The 27,986-nt window shown below is 49.8% G+C and overlaps 1 protein-coding gene across 2 annotated transcripts in view; it reads left to right on the top strand.

The window, feature by feature from the left end:
- The window catches only part of KIF1C (kinesin family member 1C), a 949,797-nt gene that overhangs the window by 243,491 nt on the left and 678,320 nt on the right, over nucleotides 1-27,986 (top strand). For both annotated transcript variants that reach the window (XM_085638138.1, XM_085638139.1), the window contains exon 5: nucleotides 13,944-14,009. In XM_085638138.1, the coding sequence (XP_085494264.1) occupies nucleotides 13,944-14,009 (66 nt within the window). The remainder of the gene's footprint in view (nucleotides 1-13,943; nucleotides 14,010-27,986) is intronic.

The following is a 27,986-nucleotide window of genomic DNA, read 5'->3' as shown; positions in this document are numbered from 1 at the left end:
TGCTACATGTTGCTCTTGGTTTTTTCCTATGGGAATTTTCGTAAAAGGACCCTGATGCACTCTCAGGATATCCGCGGAAAGATCTATAGTTGTATCTTTCAAGCAGGTATCTTTTTTAGTTCTCCCCTGACAGCGCTCATGCCCTGTTGATACGAGGGGTATTGTATACAGAAAAAGGCTTTGGAGCCCATCCATTTCTTGCCATTTGTTGACTTTAATTGTCTTCTCCTAATAGCCCACCATATGCCTCACAGCACTTTCTTTTATTTCTCTGGAGCATGGATCAAGTACTTCCAAGCCCTTCCGCTGCTCCTGCTGTGATTCATGGTACTATTGATTTTCATTTCTCTGTCCGCCATTTCTACTTCCATGCTCTACCTTTGGGTTACTTTTAACTTCCGTCCTACAGGTTTGTTTATTGTTGCCTTAAAGTGTTTTGGAATTTGGCACTTCATTTTACAGTGTCAAACAAATAGCATTTAATATTAAAGCAGTTTGTGACTTTGTTTTACAGTTTGGCGCTTCCTTTTATAGCACCAAACAAATGGCAATCTTTTCCACTTCACTCTACCCCACGCCACCCCACCCTAATCTACCCCAACTACCCCAATCTTCACCAGTTACCTCAATCTACCCCACTCCACCTCAATCTACCCCACTCCACCTCAATCTACCCCAATCCAATCTAACCCACTCCCTCCCAAATTACCCCACTCCACTCTAACCCAATCTACTCCATTCCAGTCTACCCCACTACACTCCTATCTTCCCGACTCCATGCAATCCAGCCCAACCTACCCCAATTCACCCCAACCCACCCAAATCTACCCCACTCCAGTCTAACGCATTGTGCTTCATTCTACACCGGTCACATCTCCTCCACCACAATCTACCTGTCTATTTCACTCCACTCTACTCCATTTTACCCCAATCTACCCTTCTCCACTCTGCCACAGTCTGCCCCACTCCACTCTACCCTAGTCTGCCCCACTCTACCCTAATCTACCCCAGTCTACTTCAATCTGACCCACTTTAATCTACCCCAATGTGACTCACCTCACTCCATGCCACTCCACCTCTCTCCATCTCACTCCACTCCACCTCCCTCCGTCCCACCCACTCCACCCCAACCCACCCCATCCCACTTCACTAAATCCCACCCCACCCCACCCTACTCCACCCCCACACCACTCTTCATTCCAATACACTCTATGCCACAAATGTTAGCCTTGCTGAACAGCAGTCACACAGGTCTACAGCATGGCTAAAACAGATTGCCAAAGCCAAAATCTTGTTTTAGAAATCTTTCATGTATGACCTCAGATCACTCCTTACCACCCATCCTGGTAGATTGAAAATCCTTTAGTTATTTTGCCTTGCCTTGTTCTCAAGGCTTTCCAGTTTTCCCAGGATCTCTCTACCTCTTGCTTCAAATCCTTCTATTTCTTCTTTGTTTTAGTCAGCCATTCCCCTTTATTGAGTCCTCTTGGGCTTTTGTCCTTTGGATTAAATTATATATATTCATCTAGCGGAAAACATGCCCCTCTATGTTACTCTGGGGCTGCAATTGTCCAGGGCCTTCTGCCGACCGAAGCCCCTGTTAGTCTGAAATGCCACTCAGCTCATCTTCGATGGTTTTACCTGCCAACACCATCAATTTATTCCTCATAGCAATTATGTCCCCTACCTTACTCAGGCTATGTGACACACTGTTCTGCGCTATGACTTCAAGATTATTTTCTTCTTGCACATTTGCCTTACTACTCACACCACTGTCAGTGTCTCCCTTGATGTATTACTACTTTCTGGAGCCTGAAGCTTAAAGTAGGAACTCAAGCAAGTGCTGATTTTGAGCTTCATCTGTGGTTTTTGAAGGCCACTCTGCCTGCCACGGGTGTATGACGGACCAACGCTGTGAAATACACGCATGCATTTGCCACGCGTTTCTTACCCCGCATATTTTTTAGATCTCATATGCTCTTACAACGTATGCCTTTACCACGCATTGTGTGTGTATGTGTATATGTATGTGTGTGTGTATTTATATATGTGTGTATATATATATATATATTTTTTTTTTTTGTGGGGGAGTCCCTCCAAGCTTAACCTTAAGTGTTTGGTGAAGGCATACGTTTTAAAAGCATATGCGTTCTAAAAACATGCGTCGTAAAAAATGCATTGTAAAGTAACAACATGGTAAAACCACGTTGTAAAGGCTGTTTCCCCCTGCCACTGGCCTAGTAACCCTGCAGACTTGTGGATAGAGTCTTATATTTGTTTCGGCCTACTACTGTTCTTCGAGACGTCCTAGCTATGCGACGGGGCTCGCAACTGCTCTGTTTTCAGCTCCCTCTTTGAACCTGCTTATCTACCTTTGCTGCCTTGGCACATCTCAGCAGGCCTCGTTCTCTAATCTTTCCCGGCCCCCGTCCTCCCCCCTATCAAGCCCCCTCTGTATTGGGTCTCTCAATCTCCACACTGTCGTGGCAGAGGTGGCTTATGCTGTAACTGGGGGGCCTTCCTCTAATCCAGCACCCACTCCTGTCACTGAAACTATGGACATCCGGCAAGCCTCCCACCACATTGCCCCAGACGACAAGCGAGGAGCGCACCGCGTTTTGAAAGGCTGCAGGAATGTGCTGGCACTGCCTGTGATGCCCCAGAGAGGGACCAGTGGCCAATGCTGGGGGCGGAGGACACTACACCACCCAGTGTTAATCTCACTCTCACTCATTTGCTTTTATCTCCCTGTGCCTCACATTGCTCTACCTCGCCAGTTTCGTTTATCTCTCTGTGCCTCCAATTGCTCTCTCTCGCCCTTTGCTTTTATCTCCCTAATCCCCACATTGCTCTGTCGCCTGTTTACTTTATCTCCCTGTGCCCCACATTCCTCTCTCTCGCCCGTTTGCTTTTATGTCCCTGTGCCCCACATTGCTTTCTCGCCCTTTGCTTTTATCTCCCTGCGCCCCACATTGCTCTCTTGCCCTTTGCTTTTATGTCCCTATACCCCACATTCCTCTCTCTCACCCGTTTGCTTTTATCTCCCTATGCCCCACATTGCTCTCGCCCTTTGCTTTTATCTCCCTGTGCCGCACATTGCTCTCTCTCGCCCGTTTCCTTTTATCTCCCTATGCCCCACATTGCTCTCTCTCTCCTGTTTCCCTTTATTTCCCTGTGCCGCACATTCCTCTCTCTCACTCTTTGCTTTTATCTCCCTGTGCCCCACATTGCTCTCTCTCGCCCCTTTCCTTTTATCTCTCTATGCCCCACATTGCTCTCTCTCGCCTGTTTCCCTTTATCTCCCTCTTCCACACATTGCTCTCTCACTGTTTGCTTTTATCTCCCTGTGCCCCACATTGCTCTCTCACCGTTTGCTCTGATCTCTTTATGCCCCACATTGCTCTCTCACCTGTTTCCCTTTATCTCCCTGTGCACACTCCTCTCTCACCGTTTGCTTTTATCTCCCTGTGCCCCACATTGCTCTCTCGCCCGTTTCCTTTTATCTCTCTATGCCCCTCATTGCTCTATCTCACCGTTTGCTTTGATCTCTCTATGCACCACATTGCTCTCTCTCATCCGTTTCCTTTTATCTCCCTGTGCCCCACATTCCTCTCTCACCGTTTGCTTTTATCTCCCTGTGCCCCACATTGCGCTCTCTCGCCGGTTTCCTTTTATCTCTCTATGCCCCTCATTGCTCTCTCTCACCGTTTGCTTTGATCTCTCTATGCCCCACATTGCTCTCTATCGCCTGTTTCCCTTTATCTCCCTGTGCCCCACATTCCTCTCTCACCGTTTGCTTTGATCTCCCTGTGCCCCGCATTGCTCTATTTCGCCGGTTTGCTTTGATCTCTCTATGCCCCACATTGATCTCTCTCGCCTGTTTCCCTTTATCTCCCTGTGCCGCTCACTCCTCTCTCACCGTTTGCTTTTATCTCCCTGTGCCTCAAATTGCTCTCTCGCCCTTTGCTTTTATCTCCATGTGCTCCACATTGCTCTCTCTCGCCTGTTTCCTTTTATCTCTCTATGCCCCACATTACTCTATCTCGCCTATTTCCCTTTATCTCCCTGTGCCGCTCATTGCTCTCTCTCACCGATTGCTTTTATCTCCCTGTGCCCCACATTGCTCTTTTTCGCCCGTTTCCTTTGATCTCCCTATGCCCCACATTGATCTCTCTCGCCTGTTTCCCTTTATCTCCCTGTGCCGCACACTCCTCTCTCACCATTTGCTTTTATCTCCCTGTGCCCCAAATTGCTCTCTCGCCCTTTGCTTTTATCTCCATGTGCCCCACATTGCTCTCTCTCGCCTGTTTCCTTTTATCTCTCTATGCCCCCCATTGCTCTATCTCGCCTGTTTCCCTTATCTCCCTCTGCCACACATTGCTCTCTCATCGTTTGTTTTTAGTTCCCTGTGCCCCACATTGCTCTCTCTCACCATTTGCTTTGATCTCTCTATGCCCCACATTGATCTCTCTCGCCTGTTTCCCTTTTTCTCCCTGTGCCGCACATTCCTCTCTCACCGTTTGCTTTGATCTCCCTGTGCCCCACATTGCTCTATTTCGCCCGTTTGCTTTGATCACTCTATACCCCACATTGCTCTCTCTCGCCTATTTCCCTTTATCTCCCTGTGCCGCACACTCCTCTCTCACCGTTTGCTTTTATATCCCTGTGCCCCAAATTGCTCTCTCGCCCTTTGCATCTGAAAGAAACACGTTAGTTAGCTTCCTCACCTAAGAATATCCCCAGGCGTCAGGCTCGATCTGGAAAGATTTTTCGTCAGCAATACCCCTTGCGCGTCGCTAGGCGTCGTCTACGGCTCTGCGTCCGTCGTCGTGCGCCGCAATGACATCGTCGGAGTACTTAGACGCCGCCCTCGCGCGCTGATGTCAGTTCTTTTTTTTTCCGCGCCAGACAGCGCCGATCCGGGAAGAGCTTACCCCTTAGTCATTTTTTGACTAAACTTTTTGACTCTTTTTGGTCTACTGTCGACTCGACTCTGGTGCTGGTAGGATGCCTAGGTTTAAAGCCTGTGACTCCTGTCATCGACTGATGTCGGAAACGGATCACCATCGCTGGTGCCTTTACTGTTTGGGGCCGACCACGATGCGGAATTGTGTATCGACTGTCAGGCCTTGACCTCGAAGGCTAGGCGGGAGCAGTCCCGTAAGCTTCTCGAGCTTCGACACTCGGCTCCGCGCCGTTCAAGGTCCCGGTCCAGGAGGAGGTCGAAGGACCGGTCGCGGAGCCGCAGCCACCATCACCGCTCGTCGGGCTCGAAGTCTTCGGGTAAGTCGAAGCACTCAAAGAAGTCCAAGAGGCGACACCGCTCTTCGGGCTCCCGTCGCCGGTCGCACGACTCGGTCGAGGGTCAGGGTGGTCCCACCCCCGCTGCTCCATCGGAGCAGCAGGAGCCGCGTCCGTCCCCATACCCGCCGGTCCCTGGGACTGACGCGACTCCGGCGGAGATCAGTGCCTTCCTCTCGGTCATGAGGGGCCTGGCTCCGCCGTCGACGCCAGCCAGCGTGCCTTCGGGCCCCGCGGGCTCGACTGGGCGACCTCGCGAGCCGGTGGCTCCGGCGCCGTCGACGACTTCGGTCCCGACGCCGCAGGTCCCCGAGGGATCCAGGCCTCGATCTCCGCCGGCGCCGGTAGACCTCACGACGCCTCCTCCGCCGGCGCCTACACCGGTTCCACCTCCGGCACCGTTTCCGGACGATGCGGTTCCTCGGTTCAGCCCTGGCCTGGGCCCGGCGCCGGCGCGGCTCCGTCCGACGCCGCATCCGACGCCGATTGATGAACATTTCATCTACCGCCCGGCTCCGATTATTCCCCCTGTTTATCAGGAGTCAGATGACGGGGGCGACTGGGAGGGGTCTGAGGACCCTATGGGCTGGCAGGCCCATTTAGCACAGGACTGGGCGGACGAACTGGGGGATGCCAGTGGTCTGGACACCTCCCCGAACACTGGTTTCATCTCTCCTCCGACTGTGGCCTCGGAGGAAGGTGCAGCTTTTTCAGTGGTGCTGCGCAAGGCGGCCGACGCCCTTGGGCTGGAGTTGCCTGCTGTGGCCGTGAGGACTAACCTCCTCACTGAAGTGCTTCAACCGTCAGCAAGCTCCTCGGAGCCTCTGCTGCAGTTCAATGAGGCACTGGTGGACGTTCTGCAGGGCACTTGGTCCAAGCCCTCCACAGTACCTCCTGCGGATCGGAACGTGGCCCGGCGCCACCGCCCCGTTCCGGGCGACCCCAGTTTTCTGTCCCACCACCCCACGCCCGAGAGTCTGGTTATCCAGGCCTCTACTTCCCAATCCTCCTTCCGCCCGCTCCTCTGGATCGGGAATCCAAGATACTAGAACAGTTCGGAAAGAAGCTGTTCTCTTCCCTTAGTTTGGGCCTGCGGTCTTTGAATACCGCTTGCTTCTTGGACGTTACTCCCACTCTCTGTGGGATACGGTGGAGAACGTGCTGCCCCTGTGGCCGGAGGAGGCCTGGACACGTCTCACCCAGGCTCTCGCCGGTGGGTAAGATGCAGCACGACATGCTATATGATGTGGACTAGACACTACGGACTCGCTAGGTAGGGCGATGTCAACCACGGTGGCGCTCCGTCGTCACGCCTGGCTGCGGTCCACGTCTTTCTCGGGGATGTCCAGAGTACCCTCATGGATATGCCCTTTGATGGCACTCGCCTTTTTGGCGAGAAGACGGATAGTGTGCTGGCGCGCTTCAATGACTCCCGGGCTACGGCCAAGTCCTTGGGCCTCTCGGCACCGCGACCGCAAACTTCCGCCTTTCGTCCCTTTCATGGCCAAGGAAGAGGCGCCCCCTCACGTCCGCCTAGCCACCGGCTGCAGAATCAACCTGCACGCATTCACGGACGTGAATTTCCGCCGAGGCGGTACCGGGGGACCAGTCAGTCCACATCCACTCCGGCAGCATCCGCCTCAAAGCCCTCCTAGTCCGAGCTTTCAGTCCCGTTCCACGCCAGTGGGCGGCAGAGTTCGCTATCACCTGCTCCACTGGCGTTCCATCACGTTGGACAGGTGGGTGCTGCAAATTGTCCGAAGGAGCTACTCCCTCCCCTTCGAGACGACCCCTCCAGCCATGCCACCGCAGTACCACCGTATGTCGGGGGATCACTTGAATCTTCTGCGGGAGGAAGTTGTGGCCCTCTTGGCCAAAGGGGCCGTCGAGTGCGTTCCTGGTCCAGAAGTAGGTAGTGGTTGCTATTCCCACCACTTTCTGGTTCCCAAGAAGGACAAAGGGGGCCTATTCCCTATCTTGGACCTCCGGAGCGTCAACGCCTTCCTCCGGAAGGAGAGGTTCAAGATGCTCACCTTAGCTCAGGTTCTGGCTGCCCTAGACCCTGGAGACTGGATGGTAGCGTTGGACTTGCAGGACGCCTATTTTCACATCCCCGTCCAGCCGGCCCACCGGCGTTACCTGCGATTCACGGTGGGTCAGGAGCATTTTCAGTTCACCGTGCTCCTCTTCGGCCTCACCAGTGCCCCTCGGGTGTTCACGAAAGTGATGGCGGTGGTCGCAGCTCATCTGCGCAGATTAGGGGTTCCAGTCTTCCCCTATCTCGACGACTGGCTGTTGAAGGCGGGTTCGCCCCGGCAAGTCGTCTCCCGCCTCCAGACTATGGCCGACCTCCTGCATTTGCTGGGGTTCTCCATCAATGTGCCGAAGTCGCATCTGAGTCCCTCCCAGAAGCTCCTTTTCATCGGGGCGGTTCTGGACTCGGCGCTGTTCCGGGCTTATCCTCCGGAGCAGCGGGTCCGGGATATTCAGGCTCTGATTCCCATCTTTCAGCCTCTATCCCGGGTTTCGGTCAGGCTGGTGCTGCGGCTTCTGGGTCTGATGCCCTCCTGCATCCTGTTAGTACATCACGCCAGGTGGTGAATGTGGGCTCTGCAGTGGGACCTGAAGTTTCAGTGGGCCCAGCATCGGGGCAACCTGTCCTACCATGTCTTGATCTTGGACGGCACTGCAAAACAGTTGCAGTGGTGGCTCACGAACCGCGATTGGGTCAGCGGCAGATCCCTCTCCCTACCCCACCCGGAGCACGTAGTAGTGACGGATGCGTCCCTCCTGGGATGGGGGGGCCACATGGGGGAGGCGGAGATCAGAGGACTCTGGTCTCCGGCGGAATCTCAGCTCCATATCAACCTTTTGGAGCTGAGTGATCCGACTTGCATTGAAGTCATTCCTTCCCGTTGTCTGGGGAAGTGTGGTGCAGGTGTTCACGGACAACACCACCGCCATGTGGTATTGCAACAAACAAGGCGGGGTGGGGTCGTGGACCCTTTGTCAGGAGGCTCTGCGCCTCTGGACATGGCTGGAACACCAGGGCATCACCCTGGTGGTTCAACATCTGGCGGGCTCTCTGAACGCCAGAGCAGACGAACTCAGCCGCCGGTGCATGATGGATCACGAATGGCGTCTCAACTCGGACGTGGCGCAAGGCCTCTTTCGGCAGTAGGGAGAGCCTTGGTTAGATCTATTTGCCACCGAAGAGAACGCGCAATGTCAGCAGTTCTGTGCGTTGGAGTTTCCAAGGCGGCACTCGCTCGGGGACGCTTTTCTTCGCGAGTGGAGTTGCGGTCTGTTGTACGCCTTTCCGCCTATACCACTTCTGCCCAGAGTGCTGAAGAAGATCAGGCGCGACCGGGCCCAAGTCATCCTGGTGGCTCCGGATTGGGCACGAAGGTACTGGTATCCCGAGCTACTTAGTCTGTCAATCGATCCCCCGATACGACTGCCTCTTCAGGAGGACCTTCTGTCGCAGCAGCAGGGGACGGTCCTCCACCCGAACCTGTCCAGTCTCCACCTTCATGCGTGGAGATTAAGCAGCGACAGTTGATGCCATTTGACTTGCCTCCTGAAGTCTGCGATGTGATTCTGGCAGACAGGCGTCCCTCCACTAAAACGGTATACGCCTGTAGGTGGAACAAATTTGTGGCATGGTGCACAGCAAAGGCTGTGGATCCCCTCTCCGCCCCTCTTTCTGAGGTTCTCCTCTTCCTTCTTTCTTTGGCCCAGCAGGGCTCTGCTCTAGGCACTCTTAAAGGTTATCTTTCTGCTATCTCTGCCTTCCTTCGGCTTCCTGATCAGCCTTCTCTCTTCAAATCCCCTGTTGTTTCTCGGTTCCTTAAGGGCATTACTCACATGTTTCCTCCTGTCCCTTTCGTAATGCCTCAGTGGGATTTGAATCTTGTTTTGACTTATCTGATGTGCGCTCCCTTTGAGTCACTTCATAATTGTCCTCTTCGTCTCTTGACGCTTAAGACTGCTTTCCTGGTAGCCATCACCTCTGCTAGAAGGGTGAGTGAGCTCCAGGCTCTCTCTACTAAGCCTCCTTTCCTTTCTATTCATCTGGACAAGGTTGTGCTCCGCACTCGCCCTTCCTTCCTTCCTAAGGTTGTGACTGCCTTTCACATCGGGCAGTCTGTTACGCTGCCCACCTTCTTTCCGCCTCCGCATCCCTCGAAAGAGGAGGAGAGGCTCCACCATCTGGACCCAAAACGTGCACTGTCCTTCTATCTGGACCGCACAAAACAGTTCCGAGTGGACGACCAACTCTTCGTTGGCTACGTCTGCGCTAAGAAGGGGTGGGCGGTGCACAAGCGAATCATCTCTCGGTGGGTCGTTTTATGCATCAAAGCTTGTTACTCTTTCCACTCGGGCCACGGTGGCGACGACGGCCTTGGGTCGGGGAGTCCCCTTGCAGGACATCTGTCAGGCAGCAACGTGGGCCTCGCTGCACACGTTTGCCAAGCATAATTGCCTGGACAGCCAAGTCCGGAGAGGCGGCTTCTTTGGCCGTTCTGTTCTCCAGGATTTTCTGGTGTGATCTTGGTTCGCAGACCCACCACCGGGGTTGGTATTGCTGGGGTATCTATTCTAAGGAGAGGAATCTAACTAACGTGTTTCTTTCAGATGAACAAGTTACTTACCTTCGGTAACGATGTATCTGTAAGAAACATTAGTTAGTTAGATTCCTCACCGACTCACCCATCCTCCCCGTTCTGCGAACCGACTTCTAGGGTTAAGGTTATCCTTTTCAGACCCCTAGACTTTTTTGGCACCAGTGTTTGTCTCTTGCATGGCTCTGCGTTCCTGGCGCGGAAGGCTATGTACAGGAACTGACATCAGCACGCGATGTCGGCGTCTAAGTACTCTGACGACCTCATTCCGGCGCACGACGACGGACGCGGAGCCGCAGACGACGCCTAGCGACCAGCAAGGGGTATTGCTGACGAAAAATCTTTCCGGATCCAGCCTGACGCCTGGGGATATTCTAAGGTGAGGAATCTATCTAACTAACTAATGTTTCATACAGATACATCGTTACCGAAGGTAAGTTACTTGTTCTTTTATCTCCATGTGCCCCACATTGCTCTCTCTCGCCCGTTTCCTTTTATCTCTCTATGCCCCTCATTGCTCTCTCTCACAGTTTGCTTTGATCTCTCTATGCCCCACATTGCTCTCTCTCGCCTGTTTCCCTTTATCTCCCCTTACCCCACATTCCTCCCTCTCAGCGTTTGCTTTGATCTCCCTGTGCCCCACATTGCTCTATTTCGCCCGTTTGCTTTGATCTCCCTGTGCCCCACTTTGCTCTCTCTCACCGTTTGCTTTGATCTCTCTATGCCCCACATTGCTCCCTCTCGCCTGTTTCCTTTTATCTCTCTATGCCCCACATTGCTCTCTCTCCTGTTTCCCTTCATCTCCCTGTGCCCCACATTCCTCTCTCTCACCGTTTGCTTTTATCTCCCTATGCCCCACATTGCTCTCTCTCACCCGTTTCCTTTTATCTCTCTGTGCCCCACATTCCTCTCTCTCACCGTTTGCTTTTATCTCCCTATGCACCACATTGCTCTATTTCGCCGGTTTCCTTTTATCTCTCTATGCCCCACATTGCTCTCTCTCTCCTGTTTCCTTTTATCTCCCTGTGCCCCACATTCCTCTCTCTCACCGTTTGCTTTTATCTCCCTATGCCCCACATTGCTCTCTCTCACCCGTTTCCTTTTATCTCCCTGTGCCCCACATTGCTCTATTTCACCCGTTTCCTTTTATCTCACTTTGCTCCACATTGCTCTCTATCGCCCGTTTCTTTTTATCTCCCTATGCCCCACATTTCTCTCTCTCCCGTTTGCTTTTCTCCGCCCCTCTTGCTCTCTCTATTGCTTCCCCCCCCACTCTTGCCCCATGTTGCTTCATGTTCCTCCCATTTTGCTTTCAAATCTCCAGTTCTTTCTGTTGCCTGCTTTCAAACATAAACCCAAACTTTCTGTTAAATAAATAATTAAATCAAAAATTAAAAAGAAGCACGGCGTCATTTTTTAGGCATATGCATGCGCAGTGCCCATGTCTACAAAATGACGCTGGTGGCCGCCATTTCTCATTTCACCATGCTGCAGAGCATCGCGGTGATGTACGGCATCTCTGAAAACCTTGCGAGGCCTATTACCTTTGCTAGTGTTTGTTGCTAATGGATGCTTAGTACCTGTGGCCCATAGGACCTGTTTCTTTCCTTATCTGTCCTGATGTGGTCATAGTACGGGTAATACGTATTGTGCCTTTGGAGACGGGCAGGACCCCCCCCCCAAACCTCCTGTCAGTACTTGCCTGGTTCTGTGCTGGTGTGTGCTAAACCCCTGTCAGTACTTGCCTGGTTCTGTGCTGGTGTGTGCTAAACCCCTGTCAGTACTTGCCTGGTTCTGTGCTGGTGTGTGCTAAACCCCTGTCAGTACTTGCCTGGTTCTGTGCTGGTGTGTGCTAAACCCCTGTCAGTACTTGCCTGGTTCTGTGCTGGTGTGTGCTAAACCCCTGTCAGTACTTGCCTGGTTCTGTGCTGGTGTGTGCTAAACCCCTGTCAGTACTTGCCTGGTTCTGTGCTGGTGTGTGCTAAACCCCTGTCAGTACTTGCCTGGTTCTATGCTGGTGTGTGCTAAACCCCTGTCAGTACTTGCCTGGTTTTGTGCTGGTGTGTACTAAACCCCTGTCAGTACTTGCCTGGTTCTGTGCTGGTGTGTGCTAAACCCCTGTCAGTACTTGCCTGGTTCTATGCTGGTGTGTGCTAAACCCCTGTCAGTACTTGCCTGGTTCTGTGCTGGTGTGTGCTAAACCCCTGTCAGTACTTGCCTGGTTCTGTGCTGGTGTGTGCTAAACCTCCTGTCAGTACTTGCCTGGTTCTGTGCTGGTGTGTGCTAAACCCCTGTCAGTACTTGCCTGGTTCTGTGCTGGTGTGTGCTAAACCCCTGTCAGTACTTGCCTGGTTCTGTGCTGTTGTGTGCTAAACCCCTGTCAGTACTTGCCTGGTTCTGTGCTGGTGTGTACTAAACCCCTGTCAGTACTTGCCTGGTTATGTGCTGGTGTGCTAAACCTCCTGTCAGTACTTGCCTGGTTCTGTGCTGGTGTGTGCTAAACCCCTGTCAGTACTTGCCTGGTTCTGTGCTGGTGTGTGCTAAACCCCTGTCAGTACTTGCCTGGTTGTGTGCTGGTGTGTGCTGAACCCCTGTCGGTACTTGCCTGGTTGTGTGCTGGTGTGTGCTAAACCCCTGTCGGTACTTGCCTGGTTGTGTGCTGGTGTGTGCTAAACCCCTGTCGGTACTTGCCTGGTTCTGTGCTGGTGTGTGCTAAACCCCTGTCAGTACTTGCCTGGTTGTGTGCTGGTGTGTGCTGAACCCCTGTCAGTACTTGCCTGGTTGTGTGCTGGTGTGTGCTAAACCCCTGTCAGTACTTGCCTGGTTCTGTGCTGGTGTGTGCTGAACCCCTGTCAGTACTTGCCTGGTTGTGTGCTGTTGTGTGCTAAACCCCTGTCGGTACTTGCCTGGTTGTGTGCTGGTGTGTGCTAAACCCCTGTCGGTACTTGCCTGGTTGTGTGCTGGTGTGTGCTAAACCCCTGTCAGTACTTGCCTGGTTGTGTGCTGGTGTGTGCTGAACCCCTGTCAGTACTTGCCTGGTTGTGTGCTGGTGTATGCTAAACCCCTGTCGGTACTTGCCTGGTTCTGTGCTGGTGTGTGCTAAACCCCTGTCGGTACTTGCCTGGTTGTGTGCTGGTGTGTGCTAAACCCCTGTCGGTACTTGCCTGGTTCTGTGCTGGTGTGTGTTAAACCCCTGTCAGTACTTGCCTGGTTCTGTGCTGGTGTATGCTAAACCCCTGTCAGTACTTGCCTGGTTCTGTGCTGGTGTGTGCTAAACCCCTGTCAGTACTTGCCTGGTTGTGTGCTGGTGTGTGCTGAACCCCTGTCAGTACTTGCCTGGTTCTGTGCTGGTGTGTGCTAAACCTCCTGTCAGTACTTGCCTGGTTCTGTGCTGGTGTGTGCTAAACCCCTGTCAGTACTTGCCTGGTTCTGTGCTGGTGTGTGCTAAACCCCTGTCAGTACTTGCCTGGTTGTGTGCTGAACCCCTGTCAGTACTTGCCTGGTTGTGTGCTGGTGTGTGCTAAACCCCTGTCAGTACTTGCCTGGTTCTGTGCTGGTGTGTGCTAAACCCCTGTCAGTACTTGCCTGGTTGTGTGCTGAACCCCTGTCAGTACTTGCCTGGTTGTGTGCTGGTGTGTGCTAAACCCCTGTCAGTACTTGCCTGGTTTGAGCTGGTGTGTGCTAAACCCCTGTCAGTACTTGCCTGGTTCTGTGCTGGTGTGTGCTAAACCCCTGTCAGTACTTGCCTGGTTCTGTGCTGGTGTGTGCTAAACCCCTGTCAGTACGTGCCTGGTTCTGAGCTGGTGTGTGCTAAACCCCTGTCAGTGCTTGCCTGGTTCTGAGCTGGTGTGTGCTAAACCCCTGTCAGTACTTGCCTGGTTTGAGCTGGTGTGTGCTAAACCCCTGTCAGTACTTGCCTGGTTCTGTGCTGGTGTGTGCTTAGCTAGGATTGCACGAGACGAGTGGGCCGACCTTGTGGTTCTAAAGGGTTGACACCTTTTCTTTTTCTTTTTACAGCTTTGTGAAGATCTTTTTGCACGGATTGGTGACAACAAGTGTGCTGATCTGTCGTTCTCCGTGGAGGTATGCTTCTTCCGAGTTCTTGCAAGCAACACTGCCTAAACAAATGTCCACCCAAAGTTGTTGTTTGAAGTGTGCAGTGCCTTTAAATATAAAAGAAAGGCAGGTCACGAGCGAACACTGCTCTGTGAATAGTGTATAGGAAGAATAGTGTGCACTTGTGTAGATAATCACAGCACCTCGTGTTGTTGCACAGTGTAGTCCTCCCAAGAAGTCCTTGCCTGCTCATTTCATGGTGCGCGAGTTTCGTGTGTCCCAAAGGCCCTTGTTTTAAGATACTAACCTCTGCACCCAGTTGGATTGTGAAGAAGCTCATTTGTACCCGGATGTTGTGGTACCCATGAGCCCCTGCTTTGCAGACAGTTCTCTTAGTATTTGTTTCCAGCGGCCTTCTCATTTGAGCAGACATGACCTTCTAATAATGGTGAATGAGGTAGAGGAATGTGCTGGAAACTTGCATTATTAGGATAATGGCCGGAGCCTGACTTGGGGGCGGTGGAGATGCTTCAACCCTGCAAATTCTTTTGCCCTGTATGTGAAAGATACCAAGTGCTAACTCGGGGCGATGCACCAGTCACTTTGTACTCGATCCGTAGGTTTGACCTATTGCAAAATAAATTGGTGTTCTACAGAAGACGACATTTCACACCTTAGATGTTATTTTAAGGCATGTAGATCCGTTGTTTAATGTATAGTGAATGTGACATCTACATAGAGGGAGCTGTTTTTGGAGCTAGAAAATTGTATCACTTTTTTATCTATCAGATGTTATATTTCACTCACTTTTATAATAAAACAATATGTTAATGATTTATATTTGTATAAGAGGTTATCTTGGAAATAAAATAAACTTTTTAACTTTAATTGAAACTCTGCATCTCTAAACACCTCAAGTTTTCCTTCATCGTCCATCCTCTGTATTATGCCTTCGTGGCTCTTTAGTGTTTTTCCATGGTCTGGCAGATTCACACTCCTCTACTGTGTGTCTTATGCAGGCAGACTGCATATAATGTTTTTTTTTTTTTCCAAGCAGTCCACAGGCAGTGAAGGCATTCCTATGAGGAAATGGTGAAAAGTGAGTGGGAAAAAGATATTCTTATGTCTACTACAACCTGCAGCTTCTTGACCTCCGCATTGCCCCAGGCACCACTTTGGATCCAGAATTGTCCATAGCAATTGCTCCCATGTGCTGGCAGCGACTTCATTCCACCTCCGGATGTACCTGCGTAGAACCCCATATAAGTGCCACTCATGTGTGCTGATGTCATTTCCTTCCTTTCTTTCCCCGCCTTCGACACAGACCTGGAACTCTTTTCCCTACTTTGTCAGATTTTACAGACGCCAAAATATCATTTCGTTCAATATGCCAAGGAAAATGTCTGCCCTGAAAACAGTCTTCGAGCCGTGCCTTGCCTGCAGGAAGCAGATGGTGGTCACAGATCCACCCAATGCCTACCTGTGATGTTCAGGTGTGGAAGTGTGCAAAATTTGCATAGTTTGCTTTTGTGTAATTATTCATAATTTTGGGAAAGTTGCACAGATCAACGTGTAATTTCATGAAATACAAATCTGGCACATAGTGCTATATTTTAGTGCGAAATGTGTTCTTGTGTGCATTGTGGATGTGAGGATGCATTTCTTATTTATTTATTTTTGTAAAAATGTTTTGGCCTCCTCTCACCTTAGACCAAGGCAGGTTTTACAAGCCCAGTAGGTTGGACCTGGGTGCCCTTCGGCTCACTGAATAGATCTAGGCCCCCCATGGGCTTGCTCACGTGGTTGAGATCAGGTGTAATCATTGGACCAGGATTCGACCACCATAGATCTAACAGTTTATCAGGTGCAGACGGCGTCCCCAAACTAAAAGGGGAGACCAGATGTTTTCATGTGCTCCTGTCCTGTCTCCCTTGTCCAAACGTGCCATATTCAGCGCAGCTTTTACCCAGTTTTCTCTATTGGGGGGATCGGGTCTTTCCACCTTAAGCAGACCTCCCTCCTGGCTAGGATAATAAGATATAGCAGTAATCCCATATCTGACTGCGACAGCACTTCCTTTAGAAAATCGTTTGAACCAAAAATTACAAGATTGACATCCATTCCCAAATCTATGCCAAAAATAGCTGTCAAGGTATCCCCCACATTCTTCCAAAATAAACGTAATTCTATGCATTCGAAGAACATGTGGATATCGTCAGCTTTATCGCTTTTACATCTAGGACATTGTGGGGTCGGGATCGGGGGGAAAATTAGCAATTCTAACCAGTGTATAATAAAGCCTGTTTAGCACAAAAAAGTGATTCTTTTTTAGCCTAGCAGGCTTTATAAATCTGTAAAGTATTTTTAGGGACGATTCAAATCGAGCTTCTGTGGGGTGGGCATGGGGAAAGGAGTCCCACACCGATGATTGGGACGGGGTCTCGCTATCCTCCGCATCAAGCAATCTTACATACCAAAGAGATATTTCATTTTTCCTTGGTTGCGGGTCTTGAAGTAGCTGCTCAAGATCCCAGTTCCCTTTAATTTCGCCCGCTTCCGCCTCATACCATGATCTTAGCTGGAGGTACTTAAACCTTGAGAAGGTGGGGCCAATCTTGACTACTAACAGCTCCCATGGGAGTACCCCATCTAAGTCCACCAGGTCCGACCATCTCCACAAGCCAGCCTTCCTTATAGGAGTCGCTAGGCTGTCATTCAAGCATTCTGGGGTCCCTGGTGAATCCCATATTAGGGCGAAATCGGAGAAATAACCTATACCCCAAATTCGCCTCATTTTGTACCAGATTGACGAGACAGTTTTCAAGACCTTGAGGCGCACATGTTTAAAAAATCTGGGAGCCCCGAATTTATACAGAAACCCACCTTGCCCGTTGTCCCCCTCTGCTGATACAATTTCCCCCAAAAGCCTACCCCACTTAGTCTCCGCTGGAGTTGTTAACAGCATCCTAATGCCCTTAAACTGAAATGCCATTAGGTACCAGTTAATATCTGGTAAGGCCAAGCCACCCTTTAAGAGCTTTCTTCTTAGTTTCTTCCAGGATAATCTTGCGCTTTTCTGCCCCCATATAAGGCTTCCAATTTTACCCTGGATTTTACTGATGAGTTTCTGTGGAAAAGTGAGAGGGATCGTGTTGAAAAGATATGTCAGTTTAGGGAGGACAGACATCTTTACTAGGTTTACCCTTCCGTAGATCGTCATAGGGAAGTTTTTCCACCTAGCAAAGCGAAAATCTATGTCCTTTCCAATTTTGACCAGGTTTAAGAGGGGGATTTTCTTCAGATCCATCACAATTTTTATCCTGAGATATCTAAACTCCTGTAATTATATCTCGATCCGAGGGATGGCAATGTTGGGGTCACTGGTATAGATAATAACATCATCAGCGTAGAGTGCAATTTTACAATGATATCTTGTGATTCAAATGGTCTTATACCGTTATCAAACCTGATCATCTGTGCCAAGGGTTCAATATATATACTGAATAAGAGCGGGGATAAGGGGCATCCCTGCCTTGTTCCTCTCTGTATTTCGAAACTAGGAATCAGGGAACCATTTAGCAAGATTTTCGCAGACGCAGCGTAACATTTCTTTAGGGTCTGCACAAATATTGGGCCCATACCTGCAGTCTCTCAACGCCCCCCATAAATATCTCCAGCACACTAAATCAAAAGCCTTAGCGGCGTCTAAGGCCACTACCGCTAAGGGATCGCCCCTGATCTCTGCCAAGTCAATATTCCCGATCCAAATTTGGGTTTGCTCCTGGATGGATCTCCCGACCATGAAACCTTTCTGGTCGGTATTTATTAGGCTTGGCGCCAATTTTGCCAACCTCCCTGCTAAAATGCCCATGAAGATCTTATAATCGGCATTCAACAGGGAGATTGCTCGATAGGAGTCTGCCAACAGGGTGTCTTTCCCTGGCTTCAATATTAAAACTATTGTGACCTCTTTCCAAGATCTTGGGACCACCCCGGAGGTGCTGTAAACTGAATTAAAAAGTGTGTGAAGAATAGGCAAAAGCTCATCTGCTAACAATTTATAAATTTCATTGGGGAGAGAGTCAAGGGCTGCCGCTTTATTTTTTGCCCTCTTAATTTGAACCCCTATCTCCTCAATAGAGATAGGCGCTTCTAACGAATCTTTAGCAGCTTCCGTTAACACGGGTAGGGACTTGTCCCTTAACCATGAGTTAATTGCTTCAGGAGAAGGACTTATGTCCTCTCTGTACAGGTTTGAAAAGAAGGACCGAAGACATTCCTGCATTTCTGCATGCTTACTTGATTTAGTACCCTCACTATCTATGATAAGTTTGTTTATATAATGTTTTGCCTGGTCCAACCTTGCTTTCCAGGCCAATAATGCTCCGGCTCTTTCCCCGTATTCAAAATTCTCCATGTTCCGTGCTTGCCACTGGGCCTTACATTTCTCATCTAGGAAAATCCTAAGATTCTGCCTGGCTTTCTCAAGTTTCTTCTCCAGCTCGTCCAAATCCCTAGTATTCTCTTGATTAATGAGATTCCTTTCTTTTTCAAGGGCAGATATTCTTGACTCTAGAGACTGTAATTCAAGGGTCTTCTTTTATTTTTTATTCTTATTTGACTGCCCAGCACCCCTCTCAAATTGGCTTTATATGCATCCCAGACCTGATCTATTGAGGTGGAGCCTATATTAAAAGTAAAATATTCAATGGTAGCCTCTTTGATTGCCTGAGTAATCCCCGAGTCTGACAAGAATGCTCTATTCAAAGTCCACCTTGATTGTGGACATGAGTTACTCATGGAATATAAAAGGAGCAGAGGAGCATGATCTGAAAGATGACTTGGTACTATAGAGATACTGAGGATCTTATCTAGGGCCTCTTTATTTATCAGGACATAATCTATCCTAGCAGAGTGATGATACTTTTTACTATGAAAAGTAAAACCCTGTGCACTACCCATCTTAGCTCTCCATACGTCCACCAAATTGATGTTTAATAGGAGATTTTTCAAGACCCTTCGGGATCTTGAAGAACCAATGGCATGACTCTGATTGGACCTATCCTTGACCGGGTCGAGCCGGACATTGAAATCGCCTCCCACTATTAGAGGGGGAGATACTGAGATGAGATTATCCTGTAATTTAGCCAGAAAAGAGGGGATCGTCCACGTTAGGGCCAGTGAAGGAGGAACAGGTCAACTTTTCTCCTTCAAAATCCAACTAGGCGATGATCCATCTTCCTGATTGGTCTGTTAAAACCGATTTTATTTCACAGGAAAATCCCCTCTTGACCAAAATTGCCACCCCACAGCAGTTTGATTGTTGGGAGTGGCAAAAGCATTGTATCCACGGGAGTTTAGAGAAAATACTCTTAGACTCTGGTTTAGGTGGGGTTCCTGCAATAAGCAGACCTGAACTGGTAACATCTCTAAGTATTTAAAGATCAATCTTTGTCTTCTAGGACATCTCAAGTCATTTATATTCCACGAAATAAATTGAATGTTACGCCCCCCCCCTTCCCTTTTATCTTTCCGAAGTAAATTCCCTGCTTAACGGATAACACTTACAGTTTGGTCTAAATGGCAAGTGAGATGAGAGGTATTGTTTGACATTTTTTTCTGCCACCCTGTGCCCCACCACACCCCCAGCCCCCCTTCCCTCCCTAACCCCTCGTGACCCCCTAACCCCCTGAGGAACCCTACCTTCCAAAAGGCAAATGCCTATTCGGGCTCTTCCCCTCTCCGGGCTTAAAAAAAAAAAAAAAAAAAAAAAGGTAAACTGGCGGCTTGACTCGAGGCATTACATTGGACTTCTGCACTCCCCCCTCACAGACCTCCCTGCTTATCATGCTGAATTTTTGCAATTAAGGTGTCGACTTCTTGTGGTGAGCGGATCATGTGCATGTGGTTGTTCCACATAACACGCAGTGTGGCTGGGAACCTCAGTTGAGCCTTTGCCCCCAACCCATTCAACTCTGATAGTCTTTTCCCCAGTTCCCACGGTCTTTCCGCTGTTATGTGGGAAATGTCCGATCTAATAAAGAAGGAAAGAGACTGTTATGAGAATGGAGAGGGGATAGCACCTTCCTTTAGGGCAGCAGATAAAATATGTTCTTTCACTGAATAGGATAAGAAATTGACCAGGATTTTCCGGGGTTTCAACCGACCAGGGTTTCTTTTAAAAGGGTCTCTATGGACTCTCTGGATTTCGTAGCTTAGGTCTATTCCGGGGTGGTCTTTCAGAACAGTGCGCTTCAATAGAGAGATCAGAAAACCCTTGATATCATCTCCCTCCATTGCTTCGGGGATGTTCCGAATTTTCAGATTGTTTCTCCTTGAATGGTTCTCCAACCTCTCAAGATCGTCTTTGAGATGTTTGTTCTGGATATATATTTTTTCCAGCTGTGACTCGGTGGCCTCCATCACGGTCTTAATCTTGGGGATTTCCTCTTCAATTGCATCTGTCCTTGCGGTAACTAGTTCCAGTTTCTGTGCCAGCAACTCACAGGAGGATCGGATGGCAGCCTGATTTGCCTCAGAAACCAAGAACCGATTCGCCAAATCGGCTTGGCTTGCCTCGGAGACTGTGAATCTGTTTGCCATCTCGTCCTTCAGAGCCAAGAGGATATCAGCCAACGAGTGGGAGATTGGAGTTGAGGTGGCCTTAATTTCCGGGGGGAGGGAGGTTGAGCCTTTGGTGTACTGGCTGGTGGAACTGCTCGGATCTTCCAACTGTCCTTTTACCTTCTCTTTATTTTGCTCCCCTGTTAATGGCTCTGATGATTCTTGCTTATCCATTCCGTACCCTTCCTCCCAGAGTTGAACTTGTTGCTTTCCCTGTAACTGGTCCAACCCCTGGTCGTCCTCTTTCTGCTGGTCCAGAATGGAGTATCTATTAACGAGGGTAATAGCTGGATGCACTTCTAAATCCAGATTAGATTTTATAGTACATTCTGCCGAGTTGACTGCGCCTCTTGACTCAGGGAAGGGGCTTTCCCTCTGCACACTGTTCTGCTTGCTATCCTTGACCTCCAATATTGACCCTTTCTTCCCTTTGGGGGGGGAGGGGGGAAAGGGAGGAGCGGAGACAGGCGAAAGGGACAGAGTGGGCTCTAATCTTAGTGGAGATGCCACTTTGGGGCTAGAAGGGACTTGTAGTTGAGATCGGGAATTCAATTTTGTGGAGGTGAGACATGACCTGGTAATAGGATTTTAGTGAAGGGGTAATTCTTACTTTAGTCCCTGCAGATTTCTTTTCCCTTAGTTTCGCCTTACCCCTTTGAGATAAAAAAAAAAAGCAGGTGTCGCTGGGGCTCCTAAACTCCCCTCCTGTTTATTCTGTTTTCCCTTCCTAGTCAAGATGTTAACTTCAGCCACAGGCGGGGAGACTCTCTGCGGGATAATCGAATGGGTGATCAACTTATTAGAAACTAAGTGTGCCGCCCTAGCCTTTAATGAATATCTAGTAAGTTTAGGGAGAGAAGCACCCTCTTGCGCAAAGACCCCGCTCTCCATACATTCAGAAAGAACTTCACCTAGAATGTATGCCTTTTCTAATGCTGGGGAAAAATAAAAATGATTTATTCTTCGTTAAATCCAAAAAAGCCACCTCTACACTCAGGGATACTACTCCCACCGGCGAGCGATGTGGCCAAAAAACTTCCAGCGGACACACCGAGCACACCCCAGCCTGGGATCCTTGCCAGCCCTTCCTGCACCCTATCCCAGCCCTCTCTATCTGCTCCAGGGGTGAATATGGAAAATCCAGGCCAAGAACACCATCCGAACTGCAGCGCGACAACACGGGGAGCTGCCTGCTCTGTTTCAATACATCCGCTGCGTTTCCCCACCTCCAACTCGGCGGTTGCTCAGCTACTCCAAGCTCGCTCTTCACCGGCGCTTTAGGCGTGACCCAGCTTCCTAATCGCCTGACCCCGCCGCATACACCGGAACTGAAACCGGAGCGTCGGGGGCAGATGCTCTGTGTCGATTCTGCTGCAGCCGCCGTAGGCGCCAACAAGAAGACAGGTACCGGTACCGATAGACAAAGATGAGATTTCCCATTTGTAGAGGACCACACCATGTTTAGAGAGACTGATACGGGGGATTTGTAGTTAGTTTTGCCTCGAGGTCACGCCGCCATTAGGAGCCTGGAGAGGAGCGCCCACGGCAGTTCAGTCAGCGGCCGTCATGTTCCTCAAGCACCGCCTCTCGTGAGGATGCATTTCTCACAACAACAAAAAACAATTGTTTGTGGAACTTGTATGTTTGGTGCCATTTTTTTTTTTGTGAGGATGCCGCGCTATGAAGTTTCTATAATTAAGCAATATGGTGTAATTTCGGGATTTTGCTGTAACAAACTTAACACTAAATTCCTTAAATTGCACTAATTATGCTGCCCTAATTCAAATTTGGCCCGGACATAGTCATGCAAAAAATGCTCCCTGATGCACCCGAAAGGCAGTCGATGCGCAGGAACCAATGTAAAGCATAAAAAGCATGGTAGGATAGCACTCCAAGCACTGGACTTGCTCCTCCTCAAAGTCACAGGCTAGTTCCTGCTCAGTCTACGTCGCGAAGGCGTAGTCCAAGGGCAAAATATGTTACAAGAGCAAGAAGTCCAAGTTAAACTAGTCTCCATCTCACCCCTCGCATGCCAGGGACACTCAACGTGCCAAAAGATCCTGACTCCAGAGCCATGCTCCAACTTCAAAACTGGTGTGCTACGAGTCCTCGATCGTCTTAGACTCCACAGCAGATAAAGGCCTGCAAGGAGGCCATGCCATAATTGTTCAGGACAATTATGACTCTGGAGCAGTTTTAGGCCACACGAAACAGCAGGGGTCACCAGTTGGACTTCCAGTGGGAGGTTTGGTCCCTAGGCTGCTTGATCCTTTGGTACCTTCACCTGGCTCCTTGCCACAGCGGGTCCATATCTCAGTTTTTGTGCCGGACGCCTCGTCAGTCCGACTGCCCTGGTTTCAACTCATATTCCAGCATCGCCAGCACCAAGTTCTGTTTTGATGCTCATCTTGGATCTGAAACAGACCCAAGCTTGCGTTAGGCCCATGACTTAATATGACATCACCAAGGCGTAGCTCCTAACTTTAAAGGATACTCAGCCTCTCCCTCAACACCAGTACTACAGGAGTATGGAAAACTGACGCTGTTCAAGGGCTTCAGAATATGCCACACGACAAAGACTGCAATGAGAAAGTGGATAACTAATTCCCCCTCACTATACTGATGCCGTCATTTACCTGGATGTGCAGGATTCTACTGGACTCAACACATCCCCTGCGACAGACTTGGTCATCCTACTATGAACTTGAAACGACCTGTAGAATAAAAACCAAGACAAATGTTTTCAAAGAGATAATGCAGTCTTGACCTGCAACCTCAGAACCTTGATGGAAACCTTGATGGCAACCTGGTCTAAGCAGCATTAATTTCCGCCTGTGAGTCCCCCTGTTACTAAACATCATAGGCCCACTACTTGCTATCCGGCCTTCTTGAAACAGCACCAGACTCCAGGGAGCTTTGTAGTTCAGACATCTACTGGGAATATTAATCCAATCACTTTCCCTGCTTTCCCTCCAGACAGGTAATCAACATGCATTGAGGATTTTGGGAAATGTCTTTTCTTAGGCCAACATGACTGTAAGGCCCCTGAATGCTGTTTATTTGCTGAGATGATACAATCTTTTTGGGACATAGCTAGCGATCTTCCCAGCCTTCTCTAATTAATTTTGAAACACCTTTGCTCAGATGATCCCGAATGGACAAGATGCAGCCAAGTTCATTTTGAGATCTGGTCTAGACATGATGGATTGTTTTGGATGTGCCAGGGGCTCGTCACAGGATTTTCTGGAGATGTGTTGGCATTCCTGATGGACACTCCTTTCAAAGGCTCCAAACGTTTTGGGTAAATGAACGATTAAAGTAAAGTCGGGCTATGGTATGTTGCTTGGGAACGACCTCTCGGTCTTGTCCTTTCCACCAGCAGTACTGGAAGTTCAAAGGGTGCTTACAGGGTCTAGCCTACCACCAGAAAGATACATCACAACCTGTACAGCAGTCAATACAGCCTTTTCGAGACTCACAAGGATGCATGGCTGCAGAGGACGTGCACACCTCCAGGGATAGCAGTTCCTGCTGACTTGCTGCAGCTGTGGCAAATTTGATTTCTCCTCCTATAATCGTGGTTGAACAGTAGGGTAAAGATTTAGTATTATCCGACCCAGCTGGCACGCCACTACATTGGATCAGTGGGTGTTGCATAGAGGGTTACACCCTATCTTTCTCATCCTTCCCCCTCACACCCTACCTCTTTTGGACTAGATTTCAGCAGCTCATGCTACTATCCTTCTGCGGGAAGTTCAAACGCTTTTGGCGAGGAAAGTTTCTCCCATGGTTTCTTTGAGCTGAAGAAAGACTGCACATCAGGTTGATTTTAAATCTTTACTCTCTGAATCTTTTCCTGCAGAATGACAAATTCTAGATGCTGACTTTGACCCTGATCCTTTCCGCCGTGGATCCAGGTGATTGGATGGTGTCGTTGGACTTGCAGGATGTATACTTTTATGTGCTTGTCCTGAAGTCCTACTGATGACGCCTTTAGTTTGTGGTGGCATTTGGGCATTTCCAGTTTGCTGTTCTACCCCTTGCATTACCTGTGCGTCAGAGGTGTTTACGAAGATGATAGCAGGAAGTTGTGTTCCATCTTCACTGGTTGGGTATACATGTATTCCCCTTCTGCTCCAGTCATTCCTGGGGTTTTTCATTAGAGAGCTACAGTTCTACCACATGAATTTTCAGAGGATTCCCTTTATAGAGGCTGCCCTGGACATAGAGGTGGGTGGGCCAACAAATTAACAGGGTGAGCCGAGCCAGAGCAGAATCAATGGTCCCTGCATGAGCCGAGCCCTGAAAAAGTTTGCCATGTGAATCATACAATAAACAGCATGTAAAATGTGAAAGTCTCTTCAAAATTTAAAAAAGTCTCTGTGGAATCTTTGATGTTAATATGCAACATTATAGCACTACACTAAGTCAATCAATCAATCAGTGTTTATTAAGCATGACTACTCACCCATGAGGGACTCAAGAAGTGAGGAGGGGAGGACTGCGACGTGGCTTGCAGCTCCTGATGGGCACTGAGGTTCAGTACAAGAGCCAGGTCTTGAGATCCTTCCTCAATTGAGTCAGCCACGGAGAATGCCTGAGGTGGAGAGGCAGGGTGTTCCAGACTTTGTTGGCGAGGTAGGAGAAGGATCTTCCTCCGGTCTTGGACTTGCAGATCCCAGGGATGGTGGCAAGGGCTAGTTCGGCGGAGGTGTCTGGTGGGTATGTGGAATGATAGGGGATAGTTGAGATATCCCGGTCCAGCATCGTGGAGGGCATTGTAGGTGTGTGAGGACCTTAAACGTGACTCTTTTGTTGACTGGGAGCTAGTGGAGTTCTCGCAGGTGTTTGGAGACTTACTTGTGGTGGGGGATGTTGAGGATTAGTCTGGCTGCAGCGATCTGAAAATTTTGTAGCTTCCTGAGGAGTTTCTGGGTGACCCCTGCATAGAGTGCGTTCCCGTAGTCAAGTCTGCTGCTGATGAGTGCGTGGGTGACGGTTTTTCTGACCACAGTGGGGATCCACCTGAAGGTCTTTCAAAGCAGGCAAAGAGTGTGGAAGCATGATAAGGAAATGTTCTGGCTGTTCATCGTGAGCGAGTAGTCTAGTATGATGCAGAGGTTTCATGTGTGGTGCGTGGACGGGGGGGGGGGGTCCTAACGCAGTGGACCACCAGGAGTCCTCCTAAGCGGAGGTGTTGGACCCCAAGATGAGGACTTCGGTCTTGTCCGAGTTGAGCTTGAGGCAGCTGTCTTTCATCCAAGCAGCAAAGGGCTTCATCCCGTCGTGGAAGTTGTTTCTGCAGTTTGTGGACTCATTGGTGAGGGAGAGTATCAGTTGGGTGTCATCAGCGTAGGAGACTGTTGAGTCCATGGTTAATGACTATGGCTGTGAGCGGGGCCCTGTCGACGTTAAAGAGGATGGGGCTCAGGGAGGAGCCCTGAAGGACTCCGCAGCTTTTCTCCGTGGTTTCTGAGAGGAACGGTGGGAGTCTGACTCGCTGTGTTCTGCCGGTGAGGAAAGAGTAGATCCAGTACAGTGCTCTTTTGCAGATGCCGGCATTGTGGAGTCTAGTGTTTAGGGTGCAGCGGGAAATGGTGTCGAAGGCTGCCAAGAGGTCTAGGAGAATGAGGGCTGCTGTTTCTCCCTGGTCAAGGAGGGAGCAGATGTTATCGGTGGTGACGAGGAGGGCAGTCTCAGTGATGTGGTTGCTTTGGAAGCTGATTGAGCGGAGTCCAAGACGTGGTTGGCTTAAATGAACTCATAGAGTTAGGCGTGGATTGCCTTCTTGATGACCTTGGCTGGGAAGGGGAGCAGGGAGGTGGGTCTGAAATTCTTGAGTCTGTTGGGTCGACTTACGGTTTCTTCAGGAGGGGGTTGATCTCACCGTATTTCAAGTCTTCGGGAAAGGTGGCGGTCTCGAGTGCAACGGAGGTGGTGGCTGTGTGGAAGAAGTGGTGCAGGCAGGGATCCGAGGATCCGCCGGAATGGATGCTCTTCAAGGTCTTGAGAGTGTCATCCATGGTGACTGGGGTCCAGTAGAGCAGGATCTGGTGGGGGGATGTCATAGTTGTAGTTTGTGGTGGTGGGATTTGTGGGCGGGTCTTGGGTGTCGAAGCTGTCATAGATATGCTTGAACTTGTGGTGGAAGTAGATGTCGAGTTTGTTGCAGAGGTCTTTGGAGGCTGGGACTTCTGTGGTCTCACTGTTGGGTTTGTTGAATTTCTTGACGATGATTAAGAGTTATTTGCTGTTGTGTGCGTTGGTGTTGATTCCATCTTGGAGGGCCGTTTTCTTTGTGGTTTTGAGGAGGAGGTGGTGTGCTGTAACGACAGCTTTGAAGTCTTTGTAGGCTTCTAGGGTTTTTCTGTTTCTCTTTCTCTCTTTGAGCCGTTTACAGGTGCGTCTGGACTTCTGGAGGGCATCAGTGAACCAACTGGCTTTCTTGGAGTGGTGCTTTCCGGGTGCTTTCTTGAGGGGCGCCAGCGTGTCAGAGCAGTTGGAGATCCATCTGTGGAGGTTGCGTGCTGCACTGTACTGGCGTCGGCGGTGTGATTGTGCTGAGGGGAGCGCTTGGCTGTTCTTTGGTGACCTTGTTCAAGTTACGGGGGGCACAGTGGTGTACGGTGGGTTTGGTGAAGGTGAAATTAACGCAGTGGTGGTTGGTCCAGAGGAGTTCGATGGTGTAGCTGTAGGGGGATTTTGCTGGCAGAGAAGACCGGGTCGAGCGTGTGTCCCACTACGTAGGTCAGAGGGGTGACTAGCTGCTTAAGTCCCATGTTGGCGAGGTTCTCCAGAAGAGATGCTGTGTTCTGGTCATTGGGGTTGTTTAGGTGGAAGTTGAGGTCGCCGTGTAGGATGCCTTGGGTGTGATGAAGTCGCTGATGGTGTTGGTGAAGGGCGGGGGTCAGGAATTCTGTAGGCAAGGGTGCTGCGGAGGCTGCTGTTGGGTTGGTCTGGACCTGGAAATGAAGATGTTCCATGGTCGTCGTTGGGTTGTCAGGCGGAGGGAGTAGTACTTATTAAAAGTGATAGATTTTAAGCATGAGCTTTGAACCATTCATGTCCCTTCTCCCTTCCTGGCGGCAATGCTGTTAGTGAACTATGAGGCAAGACAGTTGTCACGTGAACACTGCATGTGGTCCAGATTCTTGTATTTGAAGGTGCTTTCATTTGCGATAGCAAAGAAAAAGGAGGATCGGTAAAATAAAATATTTTCCTAGGATCATACAGTTTGGTTAAGCGAGAAAGCAGAGATTAATCCAGAATTTCTGTTTTCCCTTTGTACAAATCATCCACTTAATGGGTATGTTTTTATTCTCTCCATTTTACCTCAAATGTTTGTGATTGAAAGTAGAGTGTGGGTGGCAGGCAAAAGCC

The sequence above is a fragment of the Triturus cristatus genome, chromosome 12 (assembly GCF_964204655.1).
Source record: "Triturus cristatus chromosome 12, aTriCri1.1, whole genome shotgun sequence".
NCBI classification, from domain to species: Eukaryota; Metazoa; Chordata; class Amphibia; order Caudata; family Salamandridae; genus Triturus; species Triturus cristatus.
Note: the sequence above shows the minus strand (reverse complement) of the source record. Positions and strands in the feature narration are given on the sequence as shown.